Source organism: Trichoplusia ni, chromosome 8, assembly GCF_003590095.1.
Source record: "Trichoplusia ni isolate ovarian cell line Hi5 chromosome 8, tn1, whole genome shotgun sequence".
In the NCBI taxonomy this organism is placed as follows: domain Eukaryota; kingdom Metazoa; phylum Arthropoda; class Insecta; order Lepidoptera; family Noctuidae; genus Trichoplusia; species Trichoplusia ni.
The window spans coordinates 3,004,739-3,018,264 of NC_039485.1; the positions used below are offsets into that span (position 1 = coordinate 3,004,739).

The following is a 13,526-nucleotide window of genomic DNA, read 5'->3' on the forward strand; positions in this document are numbered from 1 at the left end:
AGATTTTCAAAGCTACGATTAACCATAAGTGTAGCGGTATATTATAATTATGGCTTTATACGCACGGACAGGAAGGTTCGATACTAAAACTCACATTGTTCGCAGCTAAGAATTAATGTGACTTTTTCAAAGTTATTTGACTCTCCTAATTATTGTATGACTGGTCAACGAAGGAAAACTCAATTCTCAATATTCAAATCTGAAAATGCCAACACGCAGTAAGCTACGAAGTGATCAATGTTATAACCGTATATGTGGGAAGAGGTTAGCATTAGGACGTATATAGACTGGTGTTACGATGATACGATTCAGAAAAAAATGGCAATGTCGATATTTTTTTATCATTGGCAGACTCTAATAGTTAAACAATAAAAATTTTGACATATGACTCACAAGACAGGGAAGTGGCTAATTATGATTAAATTTGAAGTTGTTAATTCGTCTTTAAGTATTACACCTTCATAATTTGTCCACCCAACCACCACAAAGTCTTTAAAAGTTTCGTTTAAGGAGAAATCCTATTATAAAAGTTTTATAACTCATTAAGAAAAGATAAACCCAGGTATTACCTGGATAAAAGTAAAACTATTTTACGAGTTTCCTAGTCGGTTTAAGTGAACGACACTGATATTTTATGGTTACGTACATAATTAATAATTCAAGCGTAAAATATCGTTATTTTATTATTAAAAACAGTATTAAAACAATATTGAATGATGAAAATCAGGGCACAAACAAGTAGAATATTATAAATTTATCAAAGTAACGACAGCAGAGCGGATGACTGACCAAACACGTAATTAAAATTATTATTTAAACGACATTCTTTAATTTTTTAGTCATAAATAATATTATGTATCAAATTATTAATTTGCAGGTAAGAATCTGTAGATATTAAGCCTCGTAGTTAAATGTAATTCACAGGTGAGGCGGTTACTTAATTACTCCAATGAACAAACTTAATTTAAAGTGATTTATTACCAGCAATATATAGCTCAAACTGAATTACGACTTCCAAGGAAGTTATAATTTATTTTAGGAAGATGAGAAATCTATACGACGTTTTGAGATAGAAAAATATTGTAATCATTATTTCAAATCTGAAACCGTGCCAGATTTAAGATATATGGGGCATTTAGCTACGTAATTTAAGTTCAGGACTAAATCAAGTCGACTGAACTTCGAATATTGTTGTCCATTCGATATCTTTACAATGAAGATGTTATCCAAAAGATAGGGTAGTGACCTCATTTGGTATACTAATAGTATATCAGCAAGATGCTCTGAATTTATCGAGGGACGGTCGGCAACAGAAGCCCATGATGAACACGATCACATTCAGAAGGCAATATAATAAATCAACATTAGCACTGTAAGACTAAAAACCTTCAACATCTGAATCTAAATAAAAAAAGAAAGAACGAACATCAAAATATTGAACTTTAATATTTTGATGTTTGTAGACATTTTCGGAACCAGGTAAATCTGCTATCATCAACTTTCGTTGTTGACTGTCCATTCATACGTGTACCCTGGTAGCTAGTTAATGGTCGTGGTCTCCATATCTATAGCAAAGCGAATGGATATAGGACACCACAACATAAAGGAAAGTAATATGGGTAAACAAGGGGAAGGTGAATGGAGTAGCTAAAGAGGAATGTTCGGCAAAATGCTCTGACCAAATTAGGGATGTTTATGAAAAGAGCTTTGACAAGATTCTTCAAAGGAAGTGAATGTACGTTACAATAAATGAAAATGTACATGTCTATAGTTAAATAAATTCGTAGCGTTTAAGGACATGGTTTGAAAATTGGTATACGTAATTACTAGCCTGTAAATGAGCAAGGGTGGTGGTATATACTTTTAGCTTCTAAGGACATTTTGCGTAGCAATGAGATGAGGGAGTGTTCTAAAATATGTCTAAGATGACTGTTTATACTTGATTATAATGCAACCCAACCGATGAGCAAAGGACCCACTGAATTTCTGAAGATGGACATCGCCGTCGACGTTGTTCCCGGAAAAGATGGTATGACTATCTTAAGATATGTGGGACGAACATGGCCAGAAATGATGGCAAAACATAGCGAAGTTTGGAAAGAAAAGTAGGAAGACTTTCCCCAGCAGCGCGGTCTTAAACTAGTTAATTAAAAAATCTCTACATCCAGGTAACTTCAACTATATCTTCCGTAATAAATGTCGTACCTCCGTAATACCAAGCTAGCATATATAATTAATGAGTATAGCATCAACCGCTGAAAGCAAGTTTTATTTATTCCGTAATTTAATTAACATTAATTTAGTGTTAATGGATGCCAGCTCGTGTGACACTTAATGGTATTAAATATGGGGTGAGGTTTTCACACCTGTATCTACAAGTATTTTAAGAATAACTATGATGTCATGTTCCCTATAAAGAATACGAGATTAGATAGTTTTTCGGAATGGACTATCTGGAATCTACTATCTGGAATATACTATCTGGAAAAATGAATGAAATGATGATGATGATTCTACACGAACTGTACACAAATACGAATGAAAGTTCATCATCTATTTGCCTTGTTTCCAATTATATTCTTCTTGCCTTTTTTACCAGTTTTGGCTGCATATATGTTTTCAGTTTTGGCAACTACCGTTGATTTTTGAGGATGGTTTTACGTGTATCTTCTAATCAACTATAGAATTTTTTCATTAATGTTTTTAAAGAGGCCTTGGATATCAATCATAGTTCTAATGACGCGATTCTTCAACGATAGCATAGAAATTCTCTGTAACAGGTGCTTTAGAAATATTCCACCACACGAAACTGAATTCACCGAATAAATAATAATACTAGAATATTATCTTTGTGAAGCAACATAAATTCAATCTTTGTTTTTTCGCGCATTTCGATTGGTTTTTTGGGAGGAAAGGGAGGTTCCGCGGTCAAACCTTCAATTTGGACGAGCGGCCGGGGTAATTATATTTTTTCCTACCTTTATCGGGCTTTTGTTTATCATGTAATGTCAGAAAAATACATAAATGTATTCCAGCGAAAATAAAATAAAATTGAAAATGAAACAGCAGCCATGATTGGAAATGTTTGCGTATAACATATGTTACATAGGGAGACAATATTTCAACAAGAACACAATAACGACAGAAAGCTTAGTGTAAATTGTACGTCGTATCTAACATTTAGGTAACACATGCGACTCAAAGGAAAAAAATAAACAAACAGCTACAATGTATCAAGTTGTTTATTTTGTAAAGCTTTCGGGAAAAGATTGCCGGTGTAGGCCCTTACCGAGAGTGTGGAAGGCAATTTAGGGGATTCCTTCAATAATAGTACCATTGGTTTGTGCGTTAATGGTAATGTTACACGTGATCTGTTTGACAAGTCATAGTGGTAATTATGTTAGTAGTTCTTAGATTAGAACCTCATTGGGTATCTTCTAAAACGTAAAATGCTTTAAGTGCCCAAGCCTTTCATGTCTGTTTATCGCTAGTTAGTAGTTTAAATTATTAATGTAAGCTAGAAACTTAACCGCGACTTAAGAATGATTGACGTCTCAGTATTAAGCGTGATGTGTAAATAATAAACTACTTTGATCATTCAATTACTATAAGCGATTATAATCCCTTTGTGGTTTGACCATTTTCATTTTATAATTTAGTGAGATGGATGAACATTTAAGAAGCTATAAAACTATTAGATTACTAAAAAGCTTATAAATGATCGGAAGTAAATCAAAATTTGCGGGTTACCTTTTCCTAGTAGTGACACAGTTTAGGTAAATAAAATACCCAACTACTAACTTTAAAGAGAACAAAATACACCTAAAATGAACACTTAAATCTACAATCATAATTAAGACCAAGTACGCGAACACAAAGGTAAGACACATCCCTTGTTAAGGCAGATTCTAAACAAGCCTCTTAAGGCGGACTACTTCCAAATTCATTTCTAGATTAAAAGTCCGGGGAACCGGAAAAATCATTTCGTGGCAGAAAGTGGGTGTAAAAAAGATAATCACATATTTCGAGGGTCAACCTTCTTTCCTTAAGGTCAAGAGTTCTATTGCCGTTGTTAGAAAGAGACGGCGCTCTACAACGTGTAGCGTGCCATCTCGCTCTTTTAACTGCAACAGTCTTACTTTAATACATGATGGTAGATTCTTTGACCCCCAAAATTGTAAAAGTAATATAAAAATAATTACGTAACATCCGCATTTCCGAGTCAGGTTTAACATGAATATTTTATTTCATACAAAAAGACGGCGAAATAATCCCCTTGAATTAGGAAGCGGTGAGCGATTAACTCTGGACTAATTAGGTTTATTAATTTTACATTTTTGTTAGAGGGATTACGAAATGCGGTTGGGATTGACTCGGAAAATTATTTTATTTTTTACTGTTGAATTTTAGCTTGTTTTTCTTACGATTTTACTTATATCCTATAATTACTATGTAAATAAATAATAAACGTAGTATTTAGTGTATAGAAAAAATTAAGCACCTATCGAGCATAATGAGTAGTTTCCAAAAGAGTAAAAAACTAAAAAATAATGAGGTCTTTTTCCTGTTTTTCTTTCTTGAATCAGTGCCAAAGTACCGCTTAAAACAAAGTCTAACAAAAAATATTGTTTCAAAAGTTGACAAAATGACACTATTTAGTGAAAGATTGCGGTCCGTTGTCCTCTGTCTACTGACATAAAGCATTTCCTGGCTTGACTTTTACGACTTAAGCGAGATGATAAACAGTATATAAACTTATGTTTCACTTTTCCTTAAGTCCATTGAGATTTGAGCAAAAAGGTTCTAAGCTACCTTATATCCATAATAAAAATATATAATATTTATATAAAAATACACTTACATAGCAGAGCATTTCGAAATCATTTATTTCATTCCGTTGAAATCCAGTTAACTGTCACACATATAGTTAAATTGCTTTACTTGACTTTTTATCAGAAAGCGAACACAATAAAATAATAAAAACAATTAACATTCATAATTGGAAAAGCGCGCGCGAAGAAAAGTTTTAAATAAATTTATTTAATTCAATCAATTTATTTATTTTGAATTCAATGCATTCATTTATTAAAATGGAATCTTCAATTTAATTTATTTTAATTGTAATATTAAAAGTTTATTTTTATTGAATACGTAAGTTACGTTCGTTGTAAGGCAGCCGCGCGGTGCGCGACGCGGCCTCGCGGCTCGGGTCCAAACATCGACTGAAGTCTGAAATTCAATGTAGAGCCGACATCCTTCCCTCGGAAACACCGCTGCCCTATATCAGACTGTAGACTTCACCTTTTTATGGGGCAGCTTAAAACTTGCTAAGTTCAGCGTAATGAATGTTCGAGCGATGTCTAAAAAGGGGTAAATATTTTGAATTAACAAAATTGGTTTTTTGGATAATCTTTACATTAAAACTTGACCAAAGTGAGCGGTAAAAAATTGATTTCTACTCTTCAATTTTTTTCAGCTTTTCCGCATGTTATTAAATTACATTTTTTTTTACACTTCATCCAGTCATTTACAAGGCTGCACCAAAAACATTACAACCAAAACAAAAAAAAACTTAAAAGCTTTAGTTGACAAAAGGCGACGAAATTAATGTCAAGTCTTTAGATACCCTCTTTGAAGCACTCGTAAGTCTAAGTATTTAAATGGAGACAGCACGAATACATCTCACTAAAGCTACGAGCAATCCTAGCGAACAGGACAGACTGTTCATGACACATTGTTGGTGCAATTCAGGCGATTTGAACCGTCATACGCTACGACGCTTTTGAACTAATTGCTATTCGAAAATTGCAGCCGTACGACGTTGTCTTAGCACTCTCAGAGATATTAATGATTAGGAGACCTAGAAACATACTCCAATACAACTGTAACGTTAAGGTGTCTACATTTGTTGGATACCTTAAAACTGTGATATGCTTGCTTTTGAATGTAATTTTTTTATTTATGAAAATTGGAAACAAAATGAAAATAAAAAACAGAAATTGAAGAAGAGGTTAAAGAGAGAACTTGTTTACCGTGTAGTAAGAGATAGTAATATTGTTTAATGTTCTAACGCCATAATTTATTTTATAATAGTTACAAAATATCGCTATTATCTCATGCTCATTGTTTGTCAGTTTAACGATTTTGAAAAAACAATATTAATGTATGACTTTATGGTAAAGAAAAAAATAAAACTTGATAAAATTGTGACAGACCATTTTTCCAAAAACATAAAACCATACATTGCAATCTGTTACCATTAAAATAAATCACCGATGTCAACTATCAAGTCATATCTGTTGCACTATTTTGTTTTGCGGTTAAAGTGAACGGTACTCGGCGGAGTAACGTCATATTAGCTTTTTGATAGAAAAACGTGTAAAGATAGAATAGGTTTTGTAATTTCAATTACATTCTAGTCGTGACAGGCATTTGTGATGTGAGACAAGTGTGATAAATAAGATTACTTGTAGTGGAAGAAGAAACTGTTGACGTTACAAATATATAATGTTTTTGAAAAGATTTCTAAGTATTTTCAACCAACTTCAAGACGGAGTAAGTGTATTTGTTATAAACACTGATTTTGTTGATTATTTTTTCATTTAGCGTGGAATTGCTGTCATTTGTTCCCATAAATTTGGTCAAGTTTGGCTCGGTAATTTCTGTTTGAATGTATGATTTTGTTTTTTAAAAGAATGCAAGATATATATGAAAGGATTTGTCTTGATTTTTCAATGAAATACGCCATAGTGTATAAGTAAGGTAATCTAAACACACTACATTGTTTATGGAAGAAAAGACCTTTACCCGCATTGGGATAGTAACAAGCTAATACTAAACAAATGAAACGCGAGATCTAAATATTGTTTAGCATAAAATAAAAGCTGATAGAATGTATTTGTTTATCAACTCCCGAGAGAACGGCAAACAAGTGAGTATTGACAAATTCACGCAGAGTGTATAATAAAATGAATACAGTAACATATTTTATGTCATGTTTGTCCCGAATTAACTTTAACCACTGAAACTACTGAACCATGACGTTGGCACACCTCCCTACTTGAAACACGTATTAACATTGTACATTGGGTTTTTATTTGTTAATTAATGTTACTAGGCCCTCGTTATCGTGATATATAGCGTTCGTAAGCCTTTTTTCGCGGAAATGTTAATGGTTAACATAAAAAATATGTTTTTTTACGATCTGATCTTTTACGCGGTAACGTAAAAACCGCGTGCCGTTCGTAATGGTTTAATACATTACATCAATGGTTCGGATTAAGGGGAAATGATGGGTTAAAACGTACTCGTTCTTTTTATGTTTATGAAAAAAAAAAACAGTAATAAATTGGAGGTTCTGTAAAGCCAAATAACGCTCCTGAATCAATAAAGAACATAATTGAAGTGTTTCATATAAAAACGGAATAACCGATTGTAACAAAAATGATCGTTGCCTACCGGTGCACTGTTTATAGTCTTCACGAAACTACAGCTATCTAGCTTTTATTCCGTACATGACATCATACCAGATGATAAAACTACTAATGAAATTTTAACAGTAACTTTGGTGAGGATACATCAAACTTGCAATATCTAGATCTGAAATGCAGGCTGCTTGCGATAACGGCTATATACTATATAACTTGGTACGAAAAAATCAATCATTTCCACCTGAGACTCTCTAAAAGAAGTCCTTCTGCACATAGGAAATTGACTAGCATAATTTCCCTGCTAACTTAATTGAAAAGGCCAAAAAAATGTTATTCAACCTATACGAGGACACAAGTATCAACAGATTGTGCTTCTCCCTTCCGTCTTGTTAGAGTCAAAGTAAAACAAAGATAACATCGTGATTAACTTATGTAAATTCGAGTTCATGTAATTAATCCGACGTAGGTTGAATAGCGAACAGTACCCGGAAAGCAAAGTTGGTGTAAGATAGTATAAACATGTTGAAGGAGAGCATTAAGACTGATTTACATGTAGTTTGTTTTTTTGTAATTTGTTGTTGTAAGTGACTTTGATACTAAGGATTTAATGGTGCTGCCCCCATTGACTTACGAGTATAAGGATTGAAATGGCAATGACTGAAATGGCAGCCCGAAGTATGGTCAGGTAAGCAGGCAATGCCAGCAAGTAGCCTGTTGGTCATGCATTTAAAGTCGTTTAAATTCAATAAGTCTCAAAACTATGGACTGGATGAAAGGATTGCGTCGATTCATTTTTCACGTAGAAGCAAAATTATTTATAAAAAAGTCATCAAGTTTACGTACTTTTTAGTTCTTAAAAATATTATGAATTGCAAAAGGAGCAAACAACCAAACGTTCTTGATAATTCCAGCGCGAAAGGAAAGCACTTTGTTCAACAATAAAAAAAACGTCAAAATCTAGTTTATCTAACAAGGGATTGATCAATTGCAATACCTTATTTTTCGTAGTAAAACGGCGTATTACACGCGTGAGCGGATTTTGGGCAAATTCTCCACTTCCCTAAACTATCTATCATATGTGATCGAACAATCTGTAAAAGCCCATACATAAGATAATATTATCTTTTTTAGCCGATCGATCACGACTGAATGGAGACACTTTTGTTAACATAATTTTACAAGTAGACAAAAATAGGCTGTCAAGTTTATGCACATTCATCATCCAATTTTCTTTATAATTATAAGTTTTATTTGAGAGCTTAAGCTTGCTTCACCAAAAATTCGAGAAAAGATTCTCCGATTGTAGCGGACTAAACGTATATTCCATTCAAACTTCTAAAAAGCACGTAATAAGAAAATGCTAATAACACTTTTTATGTTGCACAACCAACGCAACGCATACCAAATGCACCAATTCAATGCATAAATGTAAATAAAGAACAATTTCTTGCATACGTCTTCTAAGTAGAATAAAGTAATTTAAAGGTTGAATTCACTGTTTATCCGAATCTGTATCGAGCTCCAACAAAAATTGATTTGAAGGAAATATGCAATGCTATTCCATTTACGGGGCTTAGATTACATCAAAAGAAAAAGCATTGCTTAAAGTTTATTAGAACATAGAAAAAACTGATTGATGTTTATATTTGTGCATAATTTTTGTTCGCCTGTACAGCGTCAAAAACATTCTTTGTTCTTCCAAAATACTTTGTTAAAATCGTTTTAGTACTAAAGTGTTACCCGTAAATACTTTCGCATTATATTATGATACCGATGATATCATATTAGTACAGATTTATGCTTAATAAACAAATTGACCCAAAAGGTAATTCGATAGCAGTCATTTATAAATGAATGTAACATAAATATAATTGCGTAACTTCATCATAAATCAATATTAATTACATAAGGCTTTTTATTTATACGTAAATACATCATTTATGCGCAGTGGTTACTGATAATAATATAATCGTACGTACAAAGATGTGTATGTAGGTGTACTCGGTATGTTTGTTATTTTTTGGTATTATGGTGTCATCACCACAGTCAGTTCAACTTGAACTAAACAAACAGATTCAAAGAACAGTATTTAAGAACTCGATGCATTGCAAAATAGCCCTTACGGTTCCGGCCATAAAGAAATCATATTCGAAAGATACTTAACGAAATATGTGCAGTATAACAATGCGCATAAAAACTTTCTACATAATCGTATACAACTTCCAAGTTCGTAACAATATTACTATTATAAAACGCTACAAGAACAAGGAACTAGGGAACTTTAATGTCTCTTCGCTTGGCGTTATCGAAAGTCGGAAGTACAAGCAGAGAACACTTTAACAAAGGCTTATCAAGGATGATTTCAAAGAGTAAGATTAAAAAAAAGAAGTTGAATCTTGAAATTGAATCATTATCGAGGTGTATCTTGGGACATAAGATTTGAAACCTTTTTCAATTTAATTACCAATTGTTTACAAAGATTCCGCAAAAGACGTAGTGAATCTGATGCACGAAATAAAATATAAAGAAAACAAAGGAGACTCTTTATAACTTGCAGTAGGACCAACTCCTACAAAATGTAAGAAAAAGAAATTCCTTTAGTTTTCGTAATTGAATCGGTGGATTGTTTTTAATTTATGTTTTTCATATTTTTTAATATGAAACACGAAGAAAATGCAAATCGGAATAATAAGTGTTTAAGTGTGGAAACTGTTTTGGATTATGTGTTGTTTATTATGGCTGTAATTGTTTATATATCATATGTGTTTGTATCCCTAATAAAAAAAAAAAATTTAGGAAAACAATTATCTAAGTCCATTAGTGTTAGAATAGTCGTTTATAGTAAAATAGTCAGTGGCTTCTATAATGAAACCCGACTTGAACACGGGCTTAGTCGGAATGCGATAGCTGAGTTACAATGATAAATGGAATATACATTGTAATTCGCCATTTACACATTTAAGTATCATTCTAGCAGACGTTAGCGGAAAAGGAATCGAGAAAATTCTACTTTAAAGCTTTGTTTTTTTTTATCTATCAAGTAAAAGTGCTAATGAAACAATAAGGTTGATTTTCTAATGGCAATGCAAACTTCGATTATTCTCGTAATGAAATAATTTATTCTAAAGAAAATTGGTAGCTTTAAAATATAATTGAATTCATTTTTGTGCGCCCACAAAATACCCTATCAGTTAAAATATTTATAAAATTGATTTGAAATCACAACCTTTTGTGATTACAGCGTGGAAAATTTATTTTAAAAGTAAGCTTCGATATATTTATTTTCCTTGAACCAATTAATGCGTGGTTTTCCAATACTTAATGCTGAGGACCTAGTACTTTTGTAAGTGAAACTTCTTTTGCGGCTCCCTCCATGGTTGCGTTAAACGTTTAACGCTACTGGGGAGGGGGAAATAGAAAGAAGCAGAGTGAGAGTGAATTCAATTTCACGTTACGAAGTTACACTTCTTTTACGCGTTGAGACTTCACGCACTTCTTATTAAACCGAAAAGAGTACACTCTACTAGTGCGTAGGCCTCCAGGAGTGAATAGGAACATGTATATATAATGTCGATTCGTACATATTTCATGGAATTCAAGGCTTGTAGGACCTTCTAAACGCGTCAAACACGACGGGTGATCTATGTACATGCATATCAGATGTCAAGCGTAGACAACAGTGATAAACCCTAGTAGGGTCAACTACTTGAATGTTGTCTCAATCGAAAATGAACCTTAAGATATTTTGATAAAGCTGTTTTCGACGTGAATTTGTTGGAATTGGTTAGTGGTCGAATGTAGTATGATCGCAGACTTCGCAAGGGAATATAAACTATAAATTCAGGGTTATAGTTCTGCATAAATTATGAGAATGACTAACAATGTATAGGTCAACGTACGAACACCTGCCAAACCTAACTCGGTGGGATACATTTTAATATCTCACTTAATTAACTTTCTGTACCGAATTTGTTGGATCAAATAAAATAAATTTATGTTACGCGGTATTTCTCATTCAGTTTATTTTCTTATCAAATATGTGTTTGAATGAAATGTTTATTTCCAGTTTTATTTACTCTTTCACTTACATGCCGAAAAAGATTTTGTTTATCAAAAATTAAAGCCAAAATCCCAGTTAAAACAAGATGATTGGGCTTCAAGGTAAAACCCGCAATCTTATACAGAAAATCTTTTCTCACACACCTGAATTTCCAAGTGCTCATGTATGAAAAATCACGAATATAAATCTAGTATTAAAAGTCAAGTCATAAAGTACACTTACAAAGTCAGATTTTTACTTGCCATAAAGTATTCTGAGTTCTACGTTTTAACACTTTACGATTTTCAATTCTAAAATTTACATTGTAACGTTGAAATATCTTTTTCTTTATAACTGTACGTAAATATACCAGTATAAAGGGTGTTTAAGGAGATTTTACTGTGATTTTATAAGATGTTAGAATGGATTCTATTGCAACTACAATGTAAAAATTGTTGGAATTGAATTTTACTGACGGTGTGATGGGTATAAAGAATATATTTTTTTAAGCTACAGTATCGGAGTTCACTGTAATTGCACCGAATTGTCACGCACCGGCCAAATGGTGGAGACGTTGCACTTCGGTTCGAGTTTAGTCAGTAACAGTTTGACAACATCCACTTCCACCACCGAGGAGGTGGGTGTCCATCGGATCTACCACCTTACCAAAAAACTAAGAAGAGTTTGCTGTAGTAGTAAGAAACAAATATTTTTTTACGGAATTACCTCTAACGCCCACCATTTTAGCCTATAAAATTCAATACTAAATGATGTGAGAAAAATCTATACTCGAACGTCTTTCATATTTCGTCTGCTCTAAAGATACGATGCCCATTTTTTTCTTTGTATCTTGAAGACGGCACGTTTAATCTTCGCAGTCTGTTAACGTCGAACAGTACGATGCGGAGGAGTCTGCAATTGCTTCAGAGGGTATTTCTTTGCTGACATGTCTCACATCTGTACTAGGATATAGGAGCACGGAGCATTTGTTTGAAGAAACAATAATAGAGACTGATTTATTTGTATGGCTGGAATGAATACCAAATCGCTTATCTCTTCAGCATAATGCGCGCGCATGAGTCCTGCAGATGCAACTCAACTGATATATGTATACCTACGACGAGTTCGACTCGCGATCCCGCCGCGTCTGCTCATGATTAAGGACTCCGGTTGGGTCCGAAACTAGTCGGGCTACCCCGATAAATACGCGTGAGTAAACCGTTTCATCATTTAATAATGAATCAGTCTTACGATAGTTATTATAAAAATATACCTACGACGTTAAAAGTGAATGCATGTTTAAACTTTTTGAATACGGCAAGCACACATCTTGGTATATCTCCAAATTTTGGTATCTGCTATCACCAATCCGGAGTCAGCTTGATTGGTATCAATGCTTAAACCTTCCCTTTATGGGTAGCCGAAGGCCCAGAAGTGAAAGACTAGGCCAGACCAGTTATTATACATTAAAGCTTTCTTCGAGATATCCAGCATAAACCGAAACATAGCTATTAAAATAAAGATCTTACTCGAAACTTCTAAAGTTATGTCCATGTAAAAGCAATACTAGGGATATAAGGATAGCGAAGGGATTACTCTCGACTTTGTTGCATGTCTTTGAGAGTTAAGCTTGCATCTGCTTGACGATAACAAAGAAGGATTGCATGTAAACGACGTTTAGGTAGCATAAGGTAGCATTCGGAACGTCATATAACGTTTGAAAAATGTTGCTTTACTTTAAATGGCGCTCAAGAGTATGTTGCAAAGATACCAGTATAATGAAATTTTGTATATTTTTCTATGTTATATCTGATAAGTTTATCAAATAAAACAATAGGGTCGTTTTTCTAATGCCAATTGTTTGTATAATATTTTCGATTACATTCCTTAATGAAATAATTTATCCTAAACAAAATTTGTAGCTTTAAAATATGATTATTTATATTTTTGCGAACCAACTGCGACATGGACAATTTTATTCGATAACCTACATCAAAGATCTCACAGCTACGGGCAAAAGCATGCTCCATAATTACGTGACTCTTAATGTGTAGAGT

At 33.3% G+C, this 13,526-nt stretch overlaps 1 protein-coding gene across 2 annotated transcripts in view; it reads right to left on the reverse strand.

Moving 5' to 3' along the window:
- Window positions 1-5,031, reverse strand: part of LOC113496573 (peripheral plasma membrane protein CASK) — a 55,221-nt gene extending 50,190 nt beyond the window's left edge. Inside the window, exon 1 of one of the 2 annotated variants that reach the window (XM_026875837.1) lies at window positions 4,862-5,031. In XM_026875837.1, coding sequence (XP_026731638.1) covers window positions 4,862-4,873 — 12 coding nt within the window. In that variant the 5' untranslated portion in view covers window positions 4,874-5,031. The remainder of the gene's footprint in view (window positions 1-4,861) is intronic. The other variant, XM_026875838.1, reaches the window with a different exon arrangement.
- Between the last annotated feature and the right edge of the window lie 8,495 nt (window positions 5,032-13,526).